Here is a 17,262-nt window from a genome sequence, read left to right as displayed (position 1 = left end):
GCCAACCACTGCTTGTTGCCTGGCTAGGATCTCCACACAATAATGTTTAGTAAAGGTGTGTGAGGTTTACCCAGTAGATTCCTTACACATGTCAACTAGCTGGATGTTCCCTACAAAAGGCCACAATTGCTGCTTTTTGACATGTAGAGTATGCCCCGGGTGTGACAGGGAGGGCTCTTTTCACTTTAAGATAGCAAGTCTGGATACATTCGATTAGCCATCTGGCAATACCTCCTTCGGAGCTAAGTTGGCCCTTGTGCGATTTTACTGATGCTATGAACAATTTGTTTGATTTGTGTAAATGCTTTGTCTTGCCAATGTAGTACATGAGAACCTGATTGACGTCCAGGGTGTGAAGGGCATTCTTTGCCACAGAGTCGGGTTGAGGGAAAAATACAGTTCTATTTAGGTGAAAAGGGGAAATGAATATGGGGAGGAATTCTAGGTTAGTTCTAGGCACTACTCTATGTTTGTGAGCCAGAAAGAAATGAGCTTGTATTGTGAGGGTTTGCAACTCACCAATATGTCTAAGAGATGATATGGCCACAAGAAAACTACCTTACAGGAAAGTTACTGGAGGGAACAAGAGTGGAAGGGCTCAAAGGGAGGTCACATGAGTCTGGTGAGGACTATAATAAGGAGGTGGAGGAGGAACATAGAGTAGAGGACTGGTGCCCCTGTCTTTTTGTCTCTTGGGCTTGGAGGCTGGAGAGGGCTCCAAAGAGAGCTACTCCTAAAAAGTCAATTCCTATGTCAGGACCAGGAGGCGTGGATTAGGCTTTACTTTCTTTGTTTATTAGTCCAGCAGCTATTACATTTTTAATAACATTTAACATTTTGACTACATTTCCCATGAATCAATGAGAAAGAATACAAGAAACATTTAGTTCAATCAGGGTCTCCAATGTCCTTTCATATTCCCTGTAGACGTTCTATCCGCCTGTTTCTTCGCTGCTCCAGCAGCTTGAAATGAGTATTTTCATTCTTTCCTCTCATAGGTGTTAAAAAGGGTTGTTTTGCCTATTATTGAAGGTCTGGCTCTGCGCTTATTAACCTACTTTGATAGTGTGTGTGCTCGTTATGTTTGTTGTGTGTTTTATATTTCAATGCAGCCACAGGAACATTCTCGCTCCTTCGCCCCCTCCTTCTAATATTGCAGGCTCTCTGCGCAGTTTGGTCTTCCAACCGCTAGGGGACCCACGCATTCCATTAAATGAGTGCTGCGAATCCTACCCACCAGGTGGCCAGTACGCCATTTCACTCGTTATGCTTGACAAGTGAATCTCGTACGGCCACATCTCCACACTCGAGGGCTGTCGATTGACAGTCTCAAGAGCCGCCACCTGGAGCTTTACACCGGAGCAGCAATGATCAGCCTCTTGTGAGGCTTCCTTTGAGACACGGTACAGGCGAGGTAAACGGTTCCCAAAGCACCAAGGGAGTACCGCCCCCAGTTCTCTGTGGGCCTTGACTGATCTCTGCAGGGATTGTGCAAACTCACAGGGCTTTTTACCCCCACAAGTACATATATTTCCCTTACCTTCCCTTCCTTTTTCCAACGTTTTCCTTGCATTTGCCTAGATTTGCATTGTCACTATAATTTGCATTGTTACTTTAATCTGAGCATCCTGGCAAAGGATGATTTGGGAGAATACATGGAGGAGGAAAATGTTACTAAGCTCCCCATTAACAAAACTTTTTGCCACATTATGGATGTTTCCATTTTCAAAGCTGTTTCCCATGCCGTGGCGCCCCTGGAGAAGAAAATACTCCAGCTTCAGGTTCAATGCTAAAAAACCCTCGAAGCGAGGGAAGACACTTCTGGGTCATTGACCTTTGACGTCTGGCCAGGAACCAGGAAGTTGACCAAGATGCCTTTGCACGCCTTAAAAAGGCATTTGTGGATGACCATCCTTCCCCTCTGGATTCCCAGATCCCTGGCACTTAAGGAGGTTACCCGGTCGCTTCTCCTACCCCAGACCTAGGGGATGATTCCCCCAAAACCGCCAACGGAGACGGGGAGTCAAGCAGACCCTGGCATCTTTCCCCTGATCCCATGCCCACCAACGTTGAATCTGAGGCCCAACCACCGCATACGGTCTGGCCTCTGACATGTTGGACTCAGAGGAACTATTACACCCATGCTCCTCGGAATGGTCCCCGGCACCGAAGCCTCGGTCCATCATCTGTTGTTTTTGCATTTGTAGCCCCAAGTGGGAAGGGTATGCCCAGACGTGTGGCCTGTGCTTACTATGCCACCAGATTCAAGCTAACCTGGCTGGCGAAGGGTGATCTTTTGTGCACAAGAGCATAGCCAAAGACAGTTAGACAGTCAAGGCTATTCGGATTGACAGAGCATCCTCCACTTGGGGCACAACCCCAAAATTGTTTGCTGAGCTTTCCCACGATCTGTTCCCATGGATTTTCAAATCGTGCGGGTCGGGATACAATTCCCAAGCATATTCAACATCCCAGGGGATGAATGCTGATCACTTTAGTGATTTAAAACAGTAGGTGTTTTATCAGTCACCAGGCAGGGTTTTGACGTTTTCTGGAGACCATGGTTGACAGAATTTTCCGTCTCTTGAATAAATACACAACTGATGATTTGACAGCTAGATTATAGATCCCAATGCAATGGATGTGAATGTTTTCTGGAAGTACAGGTTTCCTATGCTGCTTTTCTATTTATTTTTAATATTCACCCATCTCCTCTTCTGACTAAACCATGGATTAAAACATGAGAAATGGCTGAAGGGAAACTAAAAAGGAGACATAAAACGTGAGTTTGGAGTAACATCAGTGCAGGCTACATCTCTTAATTGTGAACTAAACAAATATGACTTCCAGGCAGTTTATTCCATTCCCTGTCTGTTGAAAAGTTGCCACATTTGGCATCAAAGACTTGCACGCTTCGCTGATGTGCTGTGTATTGGAAAAAATTAGCTCGTCTGCGGGCTCATGACCAGGGTGCAGTTCAAGAGGCTGCCAGAGCCCATCTATTCTCACCTTTGGGATTCTGTCAATAACTTGTAGCTATTTAGCTCTTGTCCGATAACTTGGACCTTTCCTTAAATATTCTGTCAAGGCAGCTGGAAATGCTGTGGTGCCTCTTTTTATTACAGAGGCTTTCAGATGTCAGACTATGATTCAGGCTGGTCCTTTTAACACAAGGAGGATTATTTCAACATCAGTTAGGGTACTAAAAACCTTACCCTCTTCGTTTTTTTGCAAAGCTACATGCAATCCTATGTGACAGGACAATAGTTCACCTAGATGCTGGCAAGGTCCAGAAATCCTTCAGAAGCAATTTTTGCCAAGTCTTGTCTAGTAGCCTAACTTGGTCAGTCTGGAGAGTAATGTGTGAGTTAGTGTGTACTCTGGGGTTTTGGATCCCACTCATTCCGAGGCACAAAGGCCTCCAAGGCTGTCTGAGCTGAAAACATCCTAGTTGCTGCAGGCTATGCCTCAGTTTCAACATTCAAGACCCTCATGGACCATGGCGTCATTAGTATTATAAACATGTTTTTGTCTTGATAATATAATGAGCCTCCATTCGTGGCACAGACTTTAGACTGTATTAAAGAGGGTGGGGCTCATGTTATTTCCCGGATAGACCACACAAGGGAAGCTTAGGGTTAAATAAAGTGTGTAGCTCTGACATATCTGCAGTTATGCCAAACGCCCTTTTCTGTTTTAAAGTACAACAACATTGTGGATTAATTTTTTTAATGAGTCTAATTGGCTGGTGTGCAAAATATGACAACAATTGTATAAGGTATGCTCTGAAATGAAAGTAAAACAATATATTTGACTTTTTAACTACTTTTCAACTACTTCTTTTTCAGGGAAAGCAGACCAAAATCTGTTAATTGTGCACTGCACCCTCAGGAAATTAATGATGGGTGATCTACTTCACATTGGGATCCCCTGTGTGTGAGTGATTCATATCCTAAGTTGGATATCGTGTTATGCATTATTCTGCTATTTACAACCTTGGTACATAAATTTCTATGCGGAATGTTTGATATGTACATGGTACTTATTGCTAATCCAGTGAACAAAACACATATTCTGGATATTTACTACAATTTCTGCAGTACCTACGTACCTTCACAACTGGGAACAGCATTGCTCCACCCAGTTGCCATGCACGTTCGCTTAGCTCGTCCAATTATTTTGAACCTGGACACACAAAAAATAAATACTGTTATGATCAACCCAAAAGAATAAAAGAGAAACATTTTATTTATTGTACTTTTATAGCCAACTAACAGACTGATTAAAACATTTTATGGATGGGGAGTACGAGAAATAGGGTATAAGTGTATTTATAATAATATTGGTACAATCAAGGGGGTCATTTCCATGCAAGCAACACATGTACGTTGAGTAACATCTCAGTTAAGGAGTTACAGGTGTAACTAGGAAAGGTGACAAAGTAAAGTAAGTGTTCCTAGCTTAATCTAACTCTCACATTACAATTTTGTAGGTAGCTTTTTGCTATTTATAAAATATCTTTTACGATCACAGTGGTTCTCTTAGTTCACTTTTCACAGAACGTCCTGCTATGTAGCAATTATAAGGTTTTCTATGAACAAGATCAAGTAGGCAGAGGACCAACTAAGGCACAAAATGTCATTAAAGAGTCATACTTTTTCTTTAAATTGAGTGAAAATGTAAACAAACATGAATTTAAGCACAGTGTTCGAAAGTGAAAAAATATACCCAAATGTTTGAACAAATGTTTTAGAAAAAGTAGTAAAGAGCAAGTGATGGGATATATTTAAACAGGCATATAACACTGCTTAGGAGAAATTTGGACTGGCTAATACAGTCCAAATTTCTCATTTTCCATTAGTGTGGAAGGAATATGTTACTTGCTTTCCTGGTAAGCATCTATGTGTAGCATATAGAGTGGTAGATTCACATGCCCTGCATAATCCAGCCATCTAGAGTTGGGCTTGGATGTTTTCAACTTGTTTTGCTTTGAGGAAGTCTTTCACATCACAGGGTATTACGACTCCTCTTTTAGTTGTTAATGCATATGGGTTTCGGCTCCACTGTTAAACTGTTTGCCCCACCGCAGGTGAGCATGAAGTGTTCGCATTAGAATAAGAAAGTGGGCTGGCCATGCAAGAAGGTATATATAACGAGTTTAAGTAAAATAAATATACATCTGCTAAAACCAAAGGCTTCAGGTGAGGTGACTGGACATATGAGCATCTTAAGCACTATACGCTACGAACAGATACTTACAAGGCAAGTAACATATTTCGTTCATAGCATGTGTGTCTGAAGAGCCTCATGCTCGGCATAGACTGTAAAACAGAAAACCCCTACACTGTGGCTAGCCGGAGGATGCTGCAGAGGACTGAAACAAAGTTTTTAGGACAGCTTGGCCCAATCTTGCTTATTGGCATGTTAGGACATCCACACAGTAGTGTTTGGTGAATGTGGTGTGGACTGGTCCACGTACCCGCTTTACATATGTGAGCTATGGCTATGTTTTGAAGGAGAGCCATAGTGGCTCCATTTTTGGGAGTGGAATGAGGTATGGACGGGACAGGCAAATTCCTTCTACACTTCATTTAGCAGGTTTAAATACATTTGACAATCCAACTAGCTATGCCCACCTTAAAAAGAGTGTATCTTTTGTGTGGGTTGGTGAAACCAACAAACAGTTGTTGATTTTGCAAAAGGGCTCGGCCCTATCAAAGTAAAACATGAGGGCACGGTCCACATCAAACTACAGAGTCTGGCTGTGGAAAGAAGGCCAGGAACTCAATGGTTTGATTGAGAAGGAATGGGGATACCATCTTAGGAAGGCATTATAGTGTGAAGGCCTGTAATTCACTAACATGCCTTAAAGATGTGATAATGACAAGGAAAGCAACCTTCCAGGAAAGAATTTGTAACGGGCTTAAATGCAGAGGTTCAAATGGAGGGCCAATGAGTCTGGTAAGGACAACATTTAGGTTCCAGACAGGGGAGGAGGGAATTGGATGGAATAACCCATTTGAGTCCTTCCATAAAGGCCTTGATGACGGGGATTCTGTATAAAGAAGAGTGTTCCCGGATAGCAGCTAAGTAAAGGCCTGAGTTCAGTAGATGAAGGAGGTAGCAAACAATTTCCTGAATTGCAGGTTTAAGTGGCTCTATGTGCTTAGGAATGTATTAGTGGGTAAATATCTCCACTTGGCAGCTTAGCAGGCAGCGTAGTGAGGCTGGGTACTCCCTTGAGGCTAGAAATCATTCTTGAGGGAGTTTAAGATAGCCAAACTCTAGGACCTCAGGAGCCAGAATGCTACATTGAGTTGCCTGGGGTTGTGATGCCTGGTTGTGCCTTGGTTCTGAGTGAGGAGTTCTGGCCTACTAGGGAGCTTCATGTGGGGAACCACTGACATTTCCAGAAGGGTCGAGAGCCATGGTTGTCTGCCCCACATGGGAACCATCAGGACAAGAGTGAGGGATGTTTGTCGAAACTTCGAGACCACACACGAAATGAGAGGGAGAGAAGGAAAAGCTAGGCAAATATCCCTAACCAGTTCACCCTACAGAGCATTCAGCATGGATCATAGATGGGGGAACCTATAGGTAAAGCTTTGGCATTTTGCACTTTGGGTTTTGGCTAAGAGGTCGATCTCTGGAAAAAAACCAATTCCAGAAATACAGGAGTAGGACCTGTGGGTGGAGCACCCTCCTGTGGACTTGTTGCTGCATCCTGCTGATGAGGTTTGCAAATTGTTGTCCACTTTTGGAAGGTACTCTGCCAACAGGTATGCGGTGGTGTAGTGTCCAATGCCAAATGTTTTGTGCTGACACCGACATCTGTGGTGAGTGTGTTCCAACTTGCTTTTGGAGGTAATACATAGTAGTCATATTGTTCGTTATTATGAGCGCTAGTTTTAGTTGAAACTGATGAAAAAAGGCACTGAGAGCTTGCTGGGTGGCCAGAAGCTCGAGTTAATTGAAGTGGGTTCCCCTTTGTTGCAGCAAGCAGATGCACTGCTCACCCCGAGTGGGAGGTGTCCACAGTGATGGACACCTGCAGAACATGATCTATAAAGGGCTGGCCCTGCAACAGAATGTTACTGTTCCACCACTGAAAAGAGCAATGATTGCTGGCTCGTTTTAACACTAAATACACCCAGTCACCCTCCACTTGTTAATATTGTGTTGACAGGCATTGTTGGAGTGGATGCATGGGAAGCCTAACTTGGGGACCTATGGTATGCATGAGCCCATTATTCCAAGAGAGTTCATAACTGTTTTGACAGCCAATCGACAATTTGGCTGAAAAAGTGGCAGCAACTGCTGGGATGTTTGTACTCTTGCCAGACTGTGGTACGCCTTGCCACTGACTGTACTAAGTAACGCTCCCAAAAAGGGGTGAATGTAAAAGGGCGGAAGGTGACACTTCACGATATTTATCATGAAACCCAGAATGTGGAGAAGCAAGATAGTGATCTAGGTTTGAGAGAGGCACTGCTGTTTGCTTGCACTCTTAAACAGACAATTAACCAAATAAGGGAATATTTGAATACTGCCCCTTCTGGGGTCGGCAGCTATGGCAGTGAGGCATTTTGTGAATACTCTGGGGCAGTGGTCGCCCCGAATGGCAATACTTTAAATTGATAATGCTGACCACTTGCCACAAAACACAGGAAGAGACAATGAGTGGGATGGATAGGCATGTGACAGTATGTGTTCTTCAGATCGATGGCCATCATGAAGCCACCTTGCTGCAGCAGAAGGATGACATCCTGTAGAGTAACCATAAGGAAATGTTCTGAGAGGATGTACTTGTTGAGGGGGTCTCAGGTTGCATGATGGAGAGGGCCCAGTGGTCAGAGGTTACTCTTCCCAGTGCTGAAAAACCCCTGTAGTCGTCCCCTGACAAGTGTAGTGTGATTGAGGGGGGAGTGGGAGCGCAAGAAGTCACTGCTTGGAGAAGATGGCTGCTTTGACCGAGCCTCCTTTCGCCCTCCCCTCTGGTTTCGCTACCTCTGTATCTTCCAGTGCTGAGAAATCCCAGTAGTCTTCCCCTGTAATGACTGCAGGTGGTATTGTTGTTTCTGCCTCTGGTAGGAGGTGGGTGTCTGGGGAAGTGGTTTTACTGCCCCCCTATATTATGACCTACAATAGGACCCTCTCAAGAGTTGAGGTCTGAAGGACACCCATTACCCTGGCTGTATCCGTATGTATCACTATGTTTTTTCAACTTTTCAAGCATCTTGTCTACCTGCAGTCCGAACAGCTGTTCACTGAAAGGCAGGTTCAGAAGATTGTGTTCTACTTCTGACTTAAATCTAGAGACACTGCAGTGTCTGCTCCATCAAGAGTGCAGCGGATGGTGGCATCTGAGATGGTTTTGCCTTTAGTAACCAGCTCATGTATTGCTCACAGAAGTGCTGGAGGACTCTCTCCAATATATCAGGAGAGTAGCCTAACAGAATTATCAATCCATCAGTATGTGACTGACTGTACTGCTACCCTCTTGCCTGCTTCATCAATCTTTTTACTCTCCTTGGCAGTAGGTGGGGTGATGTATCCTAGGCATTGGAGCATTTTGGCTCCATGTGGCCCTTAGAGAGTCTGGTAGAACATGGCAGCAGATATAAGACAGGTCTTAGGGTGAGGATTTGTATTTTTTGACGATCCTCAGTGTGATGACCCTAGGCTTGACTTGCTCTTTAAAGGTCTCAAGATCTGTCCTGAGCATTTCCTTCTGCATGGGGAAGAGCTGGAGGGTGTGTGCTGGGCATTTGAAAGTGTTTCAATCAAAAATATATTGTCTTAGTGGATGACGTGCATATCTACTTTATAGAAGGTAGCTGCCATTTGTATAACCTCATGGCACATGGTGGAGTCATCTGGTGGGGAGGTTCTGCAAGGTACAGATCAGGGACAGTATCACATGGGCATCATTATCATAGATGCCCCTTGGATTGTCACTGGGCTCAGGATCATAGGGACATTATGGGGCTCCTCTGGATACAATGGGCTGCCCACGCCATAGGAAAAGTGCTGAGACCCCTCTCATGAAGATGGAGGAGGTGGCATGTGTGATAGTGGCAGTGATTAGGAAGGAAGGGGAGATGGAAGAGAATGAGGAGGAGGGTGAGAAGGGAGAAGGCTAGTGCCCCTGTCCTTATGTCTTATGTGCCTTGGGGAAGGTATGGGTTCGAAGGCAATTTGTTCCTCAAAGGACAACTACTCCTTCCTTGTAAGCATCTCCTAAGGCTTTGGTGGGAGCTTGGTGGAGATTTTCCCAGTTTGTGGGTAAATTAAGAACTGCTTTTAGCAAGCACCCAAATCCTCCTGCAAGCACTGGAGAATAGGCTGCTGCTGTGAGTACTTTCTGCATCGCTGGCGTCTTCAACGTTGAGGACTTTGGTGCCAATGGTGGGTTAAAGGTTATAACATTGGAAGATAGATTAAGTGTGGCATGTAACAATACATTATTTACTTGTGGCATGGTTGTACATATGTATATATTCATACTTCAGTTGTGTGACACACCATAATGTGTTCCATTATTTACATTAGTTAGCTTTATATTGTTCGATTACTGTTTCCCTTTACTATGCTTATAATCTCTTTCTTCTTCTCTACTGTATGTATCTGTACTATCATATTCCTAAGCTCCGTGGGATGTTTTTCAAAGTTTACAATTTCTTTATCTTCCTTTCATAAATGCATTTGGACTATTTAGCAGTAAGTATATCTATTGGAAATTAATCAGCCTTTTAAAACAGTTACATTAAAAATATGGTTGGACCTTTTGCCTTAAATAGTCTGTTTTTTATTTCTAGAACTGGGATACATGACTATGCTGACTCCTCGGCATTCTAATTTTTTACACTGGAGGTGTTTGCTGCAGCCGTTTCAGCTACAAAAAAATCTGTGTTAACTAGTTCAGTGTTCCAAGTTGACATTTATTTATTTTTTCTTCTTCCTTTCTTGAACACATTTGGACTACTCAGCAGGAAGTATATCTATTTGATTTCAATTGGCCCATCAAAACAGTGTCATCAACAATATGACCAAATCTTTTGCTTTGAATAGTCTGTTTTTCATTGTTAGTTATGTGATGTATTACTATATGTGACTCCTTGGTGTTCTGACATTTACATTTGTTGGTGTTTTTGGCAGCCGTTTGAGCTTCTAAGAATAATGTGTTTCTTAGCAAGATAGTTGTTCACTTACCTTACACTAATACATGGCATTACTGTTTCTGACACTGTAACCAAACATTGTGCAGGGGAGTCCCATCAATAATCTTAACAATAATGAAATAAGATATAAAACTCTTGAGCAACTAACATTAAATTATCAACATAACACAAAGGAATATACAACAACAAAAAAACAAGTACTAGCGTACAAAAAGACCAAAACTGTCCCAACTATAGGCCCACCAAAACCATAACAGGTTTTTTGATCCAACCCCAGATATACGAGGACGTCAATCATTCCAATCAATCCCATTAATCAGGGGCATTCAGTTGCAGGAACTTTGTATGGCTAAACCAATCATTTGCCAGAAACCGGCTGATGGCATACACGAAGTGGGGTGAGGTATCGCTGTTCATAATCCTGAGAACCATATCAATTATACCACATGCTACAACTTTTAGTATCAGTCTCCAAGTCCTCTGGTACTATAGTTTAATCAAAACTTGAAAACATGTTCACTTCAGTAGTGACCTTTACATTGTCTTAATACGTAAATATTGTGTTTTTACTGCAGATAACAATGTTTTCATATGCTTCAACGCATTTCTTACTTTTTACTAATCCAGTTTATAATTTTGAATCAATTGCACAACCTCTTCATCCCTACTGTAGGAACCACTATTTGTAACTACTGTACTACATGATCTACCTCTCTAAAGCTTTCTTAGGTTAGTCCCTTCTAATATCTTGATTACGGTATGACCATTCTGGGTTATCTACTGTAAAATAATATACTGTTTAAATTATTTTGCTAGATTATCCTTTACTTGAGGACTTCCATTCCTATGCTCAGATCAGTTACTCGATGTGTATACATTAGGTGAGTTATTTCATTCATGTTCTGTACATATGGCTCCGTCTTGGGTTTTCACACTTTTTGGACACTCCTGTACGTACAAAAGCATTTCTATCAAGGGCTATGGTGTTACTTGGTTTGTATTCTCTACTTACGTATGGTATTCTTTCTGTCTTTTACACACGATTCGTATGGGTCTTCTCCCTTCTTCCTATTATGGAACACTTCACCCCTTTTATCATCACTCTCTGAATCAGTAGTACTCACACTTATTCCTATGTATATCACTTCTCTAAAATATGGTATTGCACTAGTATATTGGCTATACTGAAATTCTGAAGCTTATAGCCTTGAAAAAGGCACATTCCGTGATGAAAACACATGTTGGCTGGCTTTTACAGTGATGTGACGTGTACTGGAATGTACAGAGTTTTCTACGATTCAATAAACGTATTGTTTTGGAACTAAGGTTTACCGAATTTTAAGCGAAGTACTGTCATGTTTACTTTTGGACACCTACATCCGTGTGCTGTGGTATCTTAATCTTAGTTTAATTTGCACAGTGGACCTTGGCCCACTGTTACCTATTTAGGGTTGGTGCATGATACAGTACAAGCACCAACCCTAAACTTTTGTTATCAGTCATACTTGCCCTTAACTGTACCTTTGCATAGAACGTGCAATACACATGCGGCTACTACCAACTGGTTTCTAATTGTTAAGCCAAGCAGGTTTCACACCTTTTAAATGTGTTTATGTACTTTTTTTTTTAGGTTTATATGTTTGTGGTGTGTGGTTGTGTCTGTGTGTTCCTGGGGTCTTGTTTTGTTATTTGTGTTGTACTGGGAGAAGGGAAGATGTGAAATACTTGCTATGTATAGGATGCTTGCACTTGTTTTCTAGAACATGCTTTAGTGGAGATTCTAGTTAGGAACCTTGTGATGTAATTGGTCTTAGAATGTTTATAAATGTGTACAGACAGCTAAACAGTGGTTGGCAGTGGAGGTGCTCCTGCACGTCCACCCTCCACTACAGAGTAGCTCTAATTAAGAAATAAACTATATTTATTTCTACTATGACTTGGCTAAAGTCACTGTATATATTTTCAGTTATAATATTGATGCGGTTAAAGCTGTGCCCAGTATGTTATGGTTTTATCGGACCACACCTCCCTCTCCATCACCAAACTCTCTGTTTGACCTTCTTAGAGACAGGAAGGCCACTCCTAGTTTCTGTCCCACGTAGATGTCGAGATGGATCACAAGTGAATCTGATGTGGAATGGTTGATGGAGCTGGTGAAGAGAAATTTGAAGCTCATTCAAGAGCAGCAGAAAATGTGGTATGACAAAAGGAAGAGCGCTAAATTATTTCAAGTCAAGATTGGTGACTTTGTTTGCATAAAATCTTCTATCCCTGTCGAGAAAGGAAAGAATAAATTCAGCAGTCCTGTCAAGCTGGAGAACACTTGTGGCAATGCCACTAAAGTTAGTTGGGGACACTGGTGGAATCTGGCAAAAGAGGTTAAGGTTGGAAATGGGCCTCAGGAGCGTGATGGGTGTGGAAATAATTCTGATGATCTGGTTCCAATGGAAGTATGTCAATCACTCAATAGTGCTAAAAATTTTGTTGATCCAAGTTTGATTTCCAGTAAGAAAATGTTCAAAATGTTGATTCATAGAAGTGTTACTGAGCTGTTTGTAATGGAAACATGCTCATGTAATACTTCCCTCTTTTGTGTGCACAGCACTGCGGTGTCAGTATAGACTCCAACACTAACATGTGTTTCTATTATGTAATTCTTAAGTTTCCATGAACTGCGGTAAGCTCATATAAATGAAGGGATTCTATGTAATGGTTCCCTCTGCACAAGCAACCATCCTGTTCACTGTGATGATATTAAAAATAAACAGAGACTTGCAATTAAAATCTCACATATACAGAGACTTTAGTTAGAATACGCAATACACGAAGGAGATTATGGTTTCCTAAAGACATAGAAACTATTTACTTATGCTAAGAGCATGTCCCAAAAGTATATATGTCTGAACAACTTTTCTTTTTTTTACTAATGCAATGGGCTTATTTGCTGCCTCTATTTGATTCTTCCCCTTCATAATCTTATCAAGATGGTCAAAAGTTGCACGAGCTAAAGTTTGATGCGTTAAGGCACGTTTGCAGTATTATTTCCAACCGCCTTTTTTCCAGATCTTGTACCCATCCTAAAATACTGCAGGCTGTCCATCTCTACAACAGGAGCTACTAGAATTACTAACAAAAGTTGAACTATTAAAGTTTTCTTTATATATATATATATATATATATATATATATATATATATATATATATATATATATATATATATATATATTTTTTAACAATGAATCTAACAATATTCTGTTAGTAAACAAAATACATTGACATGTGTTTACTCTACAGACTAGTGTTTCTGAAATGGCCTGGTCCCAAAAAGCCACTCTCCCATCTTAACAAGATTTCAGCTCTTGATGGCCTTCCAAAGCTTCAGGCTACCTATCTTGGAGGTAGGCTCTCACGGTCTGCTAAGAGAAAGTACAGTATTGCTGTCATTGTATGATTAGGTGCACTAGAGATGCAACATAAGAATAAAGAAGCCAGAACAAAAAATAGACCAAAATGAATGACTACAAAGAGAGAGGAGGCAACTTCTTTACCTCCAAAAGTCAAACAAAGGTCATATGACTATATTTTATACAGGTGGAAAATGAGCGCTGCCAAAATAGTTAAGTGCTACAAGTCAGGATGGAAATTACCCAAAACGCAGAAAAAGCATTAAAAGCAACACCAGTAAACTAATAAACAACGATTTACTTAAAGTAATATCAAAATTATGTAAATGCAGTATACTACTTGTCAAATCTCATATATCGATAGTTTTGTTTTCTACTTTTTAAATGTTTACATAGCTTCCTCTTCAAAACAACATTCTTCGAACGTAAGACATAAAAAGTATTAAGCTACATGTACATAATACTCCAAATCATGCTTCAACTAAGCATTATTTTAACCATGCACAATGTTTTGTTTATACTGGGGCATGTCTTCATACCAAGATGGCTTCTGCATTTTTCAGACCAGTCCTTAGCAGTTGTTTCTCTTGAAGATAACACACAACATACACTGTAATGGAAGAAATTCCCTGGAGGTGGGCTAGTGCGCCCAATGTCTAATAACATGACTGTGAGAGAAAATTACTTCTTTTCGTTCACCCAGGACATGATTAAAGAAAGGTCTAAAGTCAATGGCTGTGAATGGGGGATCGCCTAAAGTAGGACAATGACAAAGGGCCTGATGTATACGTTGAGGGAGAGTGAATTCTGTCTCCCAATGCGAGGGGCCGTTTACTTTTTTATTTATTTTCACAAAGAAAACCCATTTTACAAAACTAAACAGTTTGGTGCAAGGTCTTGTCATGTTGACGGAGCCGTGTGCCAAACTGTTGAAAGTATTGGCGTTTCTGGCAATGCTTTATCAACGAGCGATAGCATGGCAGTCATTTGTAAATCTGGAAGGTGGTCCCTTCATCAGGGTGACTAAGTAATTTACTCCATTGTGATGGAGGAACAACGGGACGTCTGCCAGAATATAAATCAGGCCCTAAGTGGGCTGACCCAAAGCCCACCCTCAAAATTTTGTAAGCAAAATGTATGTAGGACAGCTAATGTTCTCAAGCCAGATATAGAAGTGCTGATGGAGAAGGGATATTGTCTGGCAACACAGGGTCACTGTATTAAAAATATTTTTTTTTTAAATGAGTTTATATATGCCTGTGCCTGATTTTAGGAGAAGGTGCTCTGTGTGCTTTTGTAGTATGGCAGGTGCTAAAATCATGCAGTTATTTACAGCAGTGGCTATTGTACTGGTGGTTTAAAGTCCCCCTTCCATTAGGAACATGTGCCATGAAAACCTTTTAATACCTGGGCTGGACACCCCTATCTTAGCTTAGTTTCATGGTTTGTGCCTTTTACATTCATATATACGTTTTTATTCATGTTTTTAGCAAAACTGCTTTTAACAATTTGTTATATATATTTTTATCAACTGCTTCTTCTAGGTAGGCAGGGTTCACGCTGAACATTTAACCAACGGATGTACAACATGTAACCTGCACCTTCGTCCAAGGCTGCCATGTACGGCACATGATATGCTAACTTGTATTGCCAGCCTAGGAGCCAGTTTCTATCTTTGAGACATAGCATTACATCAGAACTGTTCTCAGAACAATCCACGCGCCTTTACATAAACAACACTTAGGACCAAGGAGGGTAGAAGGCATTCTGGTCATGACCATCCTGAGACGTGTATCACACAACAGACAGCTTTGCTGATTCTGGTGCTGACTTACCAGCTTCCTGAGAGGATTGGCATTCAGACAACAGGCAGACCTCAGCTATTTTATTTGTGTATGGGGCTGGAGCTAATCCTTTAGGTCGGGTCAGGCAGAGGGTTACAACCACTATACTCTCAGATTTAGACATAAGGTTTTGGTAGGACTCTCTAGACTCTCTAGAATCACACAAAATGGTGGGGTTGTTTATCTTTTTCACTCTAGTTGTAAAGTTGGTTTGGTTACTGTGCTCTGTTTCACCTGCCTTATCATCGCAACACATGCTTTTTACACTACAAAGTGACTTCTTCAATAAACTCATTAAAATCCAGTTCACCTTTTGTGTCTTGTCTTGGCATGCATGCATAACCCAGTGAAAGGCATATGATTTGTTTCCCCAAGTTCCCTGAGGAGTCAGAGTTTCAGGTTCAGGTTCCACAAATCACCTTTCACCCCAACATGTTTGGGTGAGGCGCTGCGAGCAAGCTAGGAGTTAGGCCGACAGCTATGAAGTGATGTGGGTTGTACTCAGTCTCCCGCACTCAGTGGTGCTGCCGTCCTAAACACATAATCTTATTACAAAAATAGGAACTGGATAACACATGGATCATGGATATTCCATGCCATGTGTTACTAAAGTAGATCAGTGTTGGCCAAAACAAAAATGATTAAAAAAGGAGCTCGGGCAGATATATGTCCAAACTGCACACTGGCTCGGACTCCACCAACCCCACTCGTTTCTAAATCCCCACACCACAATTTTACTCAAAAAGAAGACCAAGGATCACATAGACAAGTATTCAGTCATTTGAAGAAAGGAGTCTTGGGACTACTAGTTCAGAGTCTCTATAGAAAATCCCTCTTTCTTCAGACTTACTGGAAGGTACTAAGGCCCATGTTATGACTGATCGTTTAGTAGTGATTTGAGCGAATGTACAAAACCGCAAGTAATGGTGCAATCAGTACTATCAGAGGTGAGCAGAGGGACAAACCCTCCAGGTGAAATCTGGAGGAATGTATCCTCAGAAATTTATGAATTTATGATTTGGTAACACCACTCTCCACTTATTATTCACCAAGCCTTCAGGGTTATATACGAGATAAGGTACAACTCCTGTGGTAAGGCACCAGATAGTACAAACATCAACGGCAATGGGGATACCAGATGTAGGAATACCATACTGTAATTGTAGCTGGTCATGTAATGGAGGCCTGCAGCACCTCCTGTGGGAAACCGCCAAAATGAAACACCAAGGGAAAGGAAACACAATTGAGAGGGAGACAAAGAAAAAACGGTTGTCTAGGTAGATCATAACAAAGGAGTATCCCTATTGGGTGTGGATTAAGCTGCCATTCACACAAGGAAATAGGAATCAAAAGTAAGAATTTTAGACCCTCTACCCCACAAACTAAGGGGTCAGGGTCAGACAAGTGGGGACACAAACCAAAATTGATGACATTCAAGACCAGAGTGAAGAAAGAATGGGAGTTTGAGAACCCTCCCAGCATAAGCAAAAAGGGACTCTTCTTTTAACCAACAAGAGGAATAAGCTATTACATCAGCAGCTCACAGTAAATCGAATCAATGCAACAAGTCCAAGTAACAGACTTCAGGCCACCTAGTATGAACCGAATTAGGGATCCCAAACAGGTACCCATGAAAGTAGTGTCAATGTACTTAAAACAAAAAACTAAACTTAAGTTAAGGGAGAGAATGAGTAATAGAATTAACTCCAAAGACCATAATTTAGATACCTACATAAAGAGTCAGTGTGCATTCAAAGGCAACGCAACACAGCATAAGAAAGATACCAACAAGTTGAACCCTCCAACAAAAAAGTATGTGTGACTTTCATATGG

General features: G+C 41.5%; 1 protein-coding gene across 2 annotated transcripts in view; it reads right to left on the bottom strand.

Moving 5' to 3' along the window:
• The window catches only part of LOC138299906 (membrane cofactor protein-like), a 637,582-nt gene that overhangs the window by 427,457 nt on the left and 192,863 nt on the right, over positions 1 to 17,262 (bottom strand). For both annotated transcript variants that reach the window (XM_069238620.1, XM_069238621.1), the window contains exon 6: positions 4,112 to 4,185. In XM_069238620.1, coding sequence (XP_069094721.1) covers positions 4,112 to 4,185 — 74 coding nt within the window. The remainder of the gene's footprint in view (positions 1 to 4,111; positions 4,186 to 17,262) is intronic.

This window comes from Pleurodeles waltl, chromosome 6 (assembly GCF_031143425.1).
Source record: "Pleurodeles waltl isolate 20211129_DDA chromosome 6, aPleWal1.hap1.20221129, whole genome shotgun sequence".
In the NCBI taxonomy this organism is placed as follows: domain Eukaryota; kingdom Metazoa; phylum Chordata; class Amphibia; order Caudata; family Salamandridae; genus Pleurodeles; species Pleurodeles waltl.
This window is presented reverse-complemented; position numbering and strand designations above follow the sequence as displayed.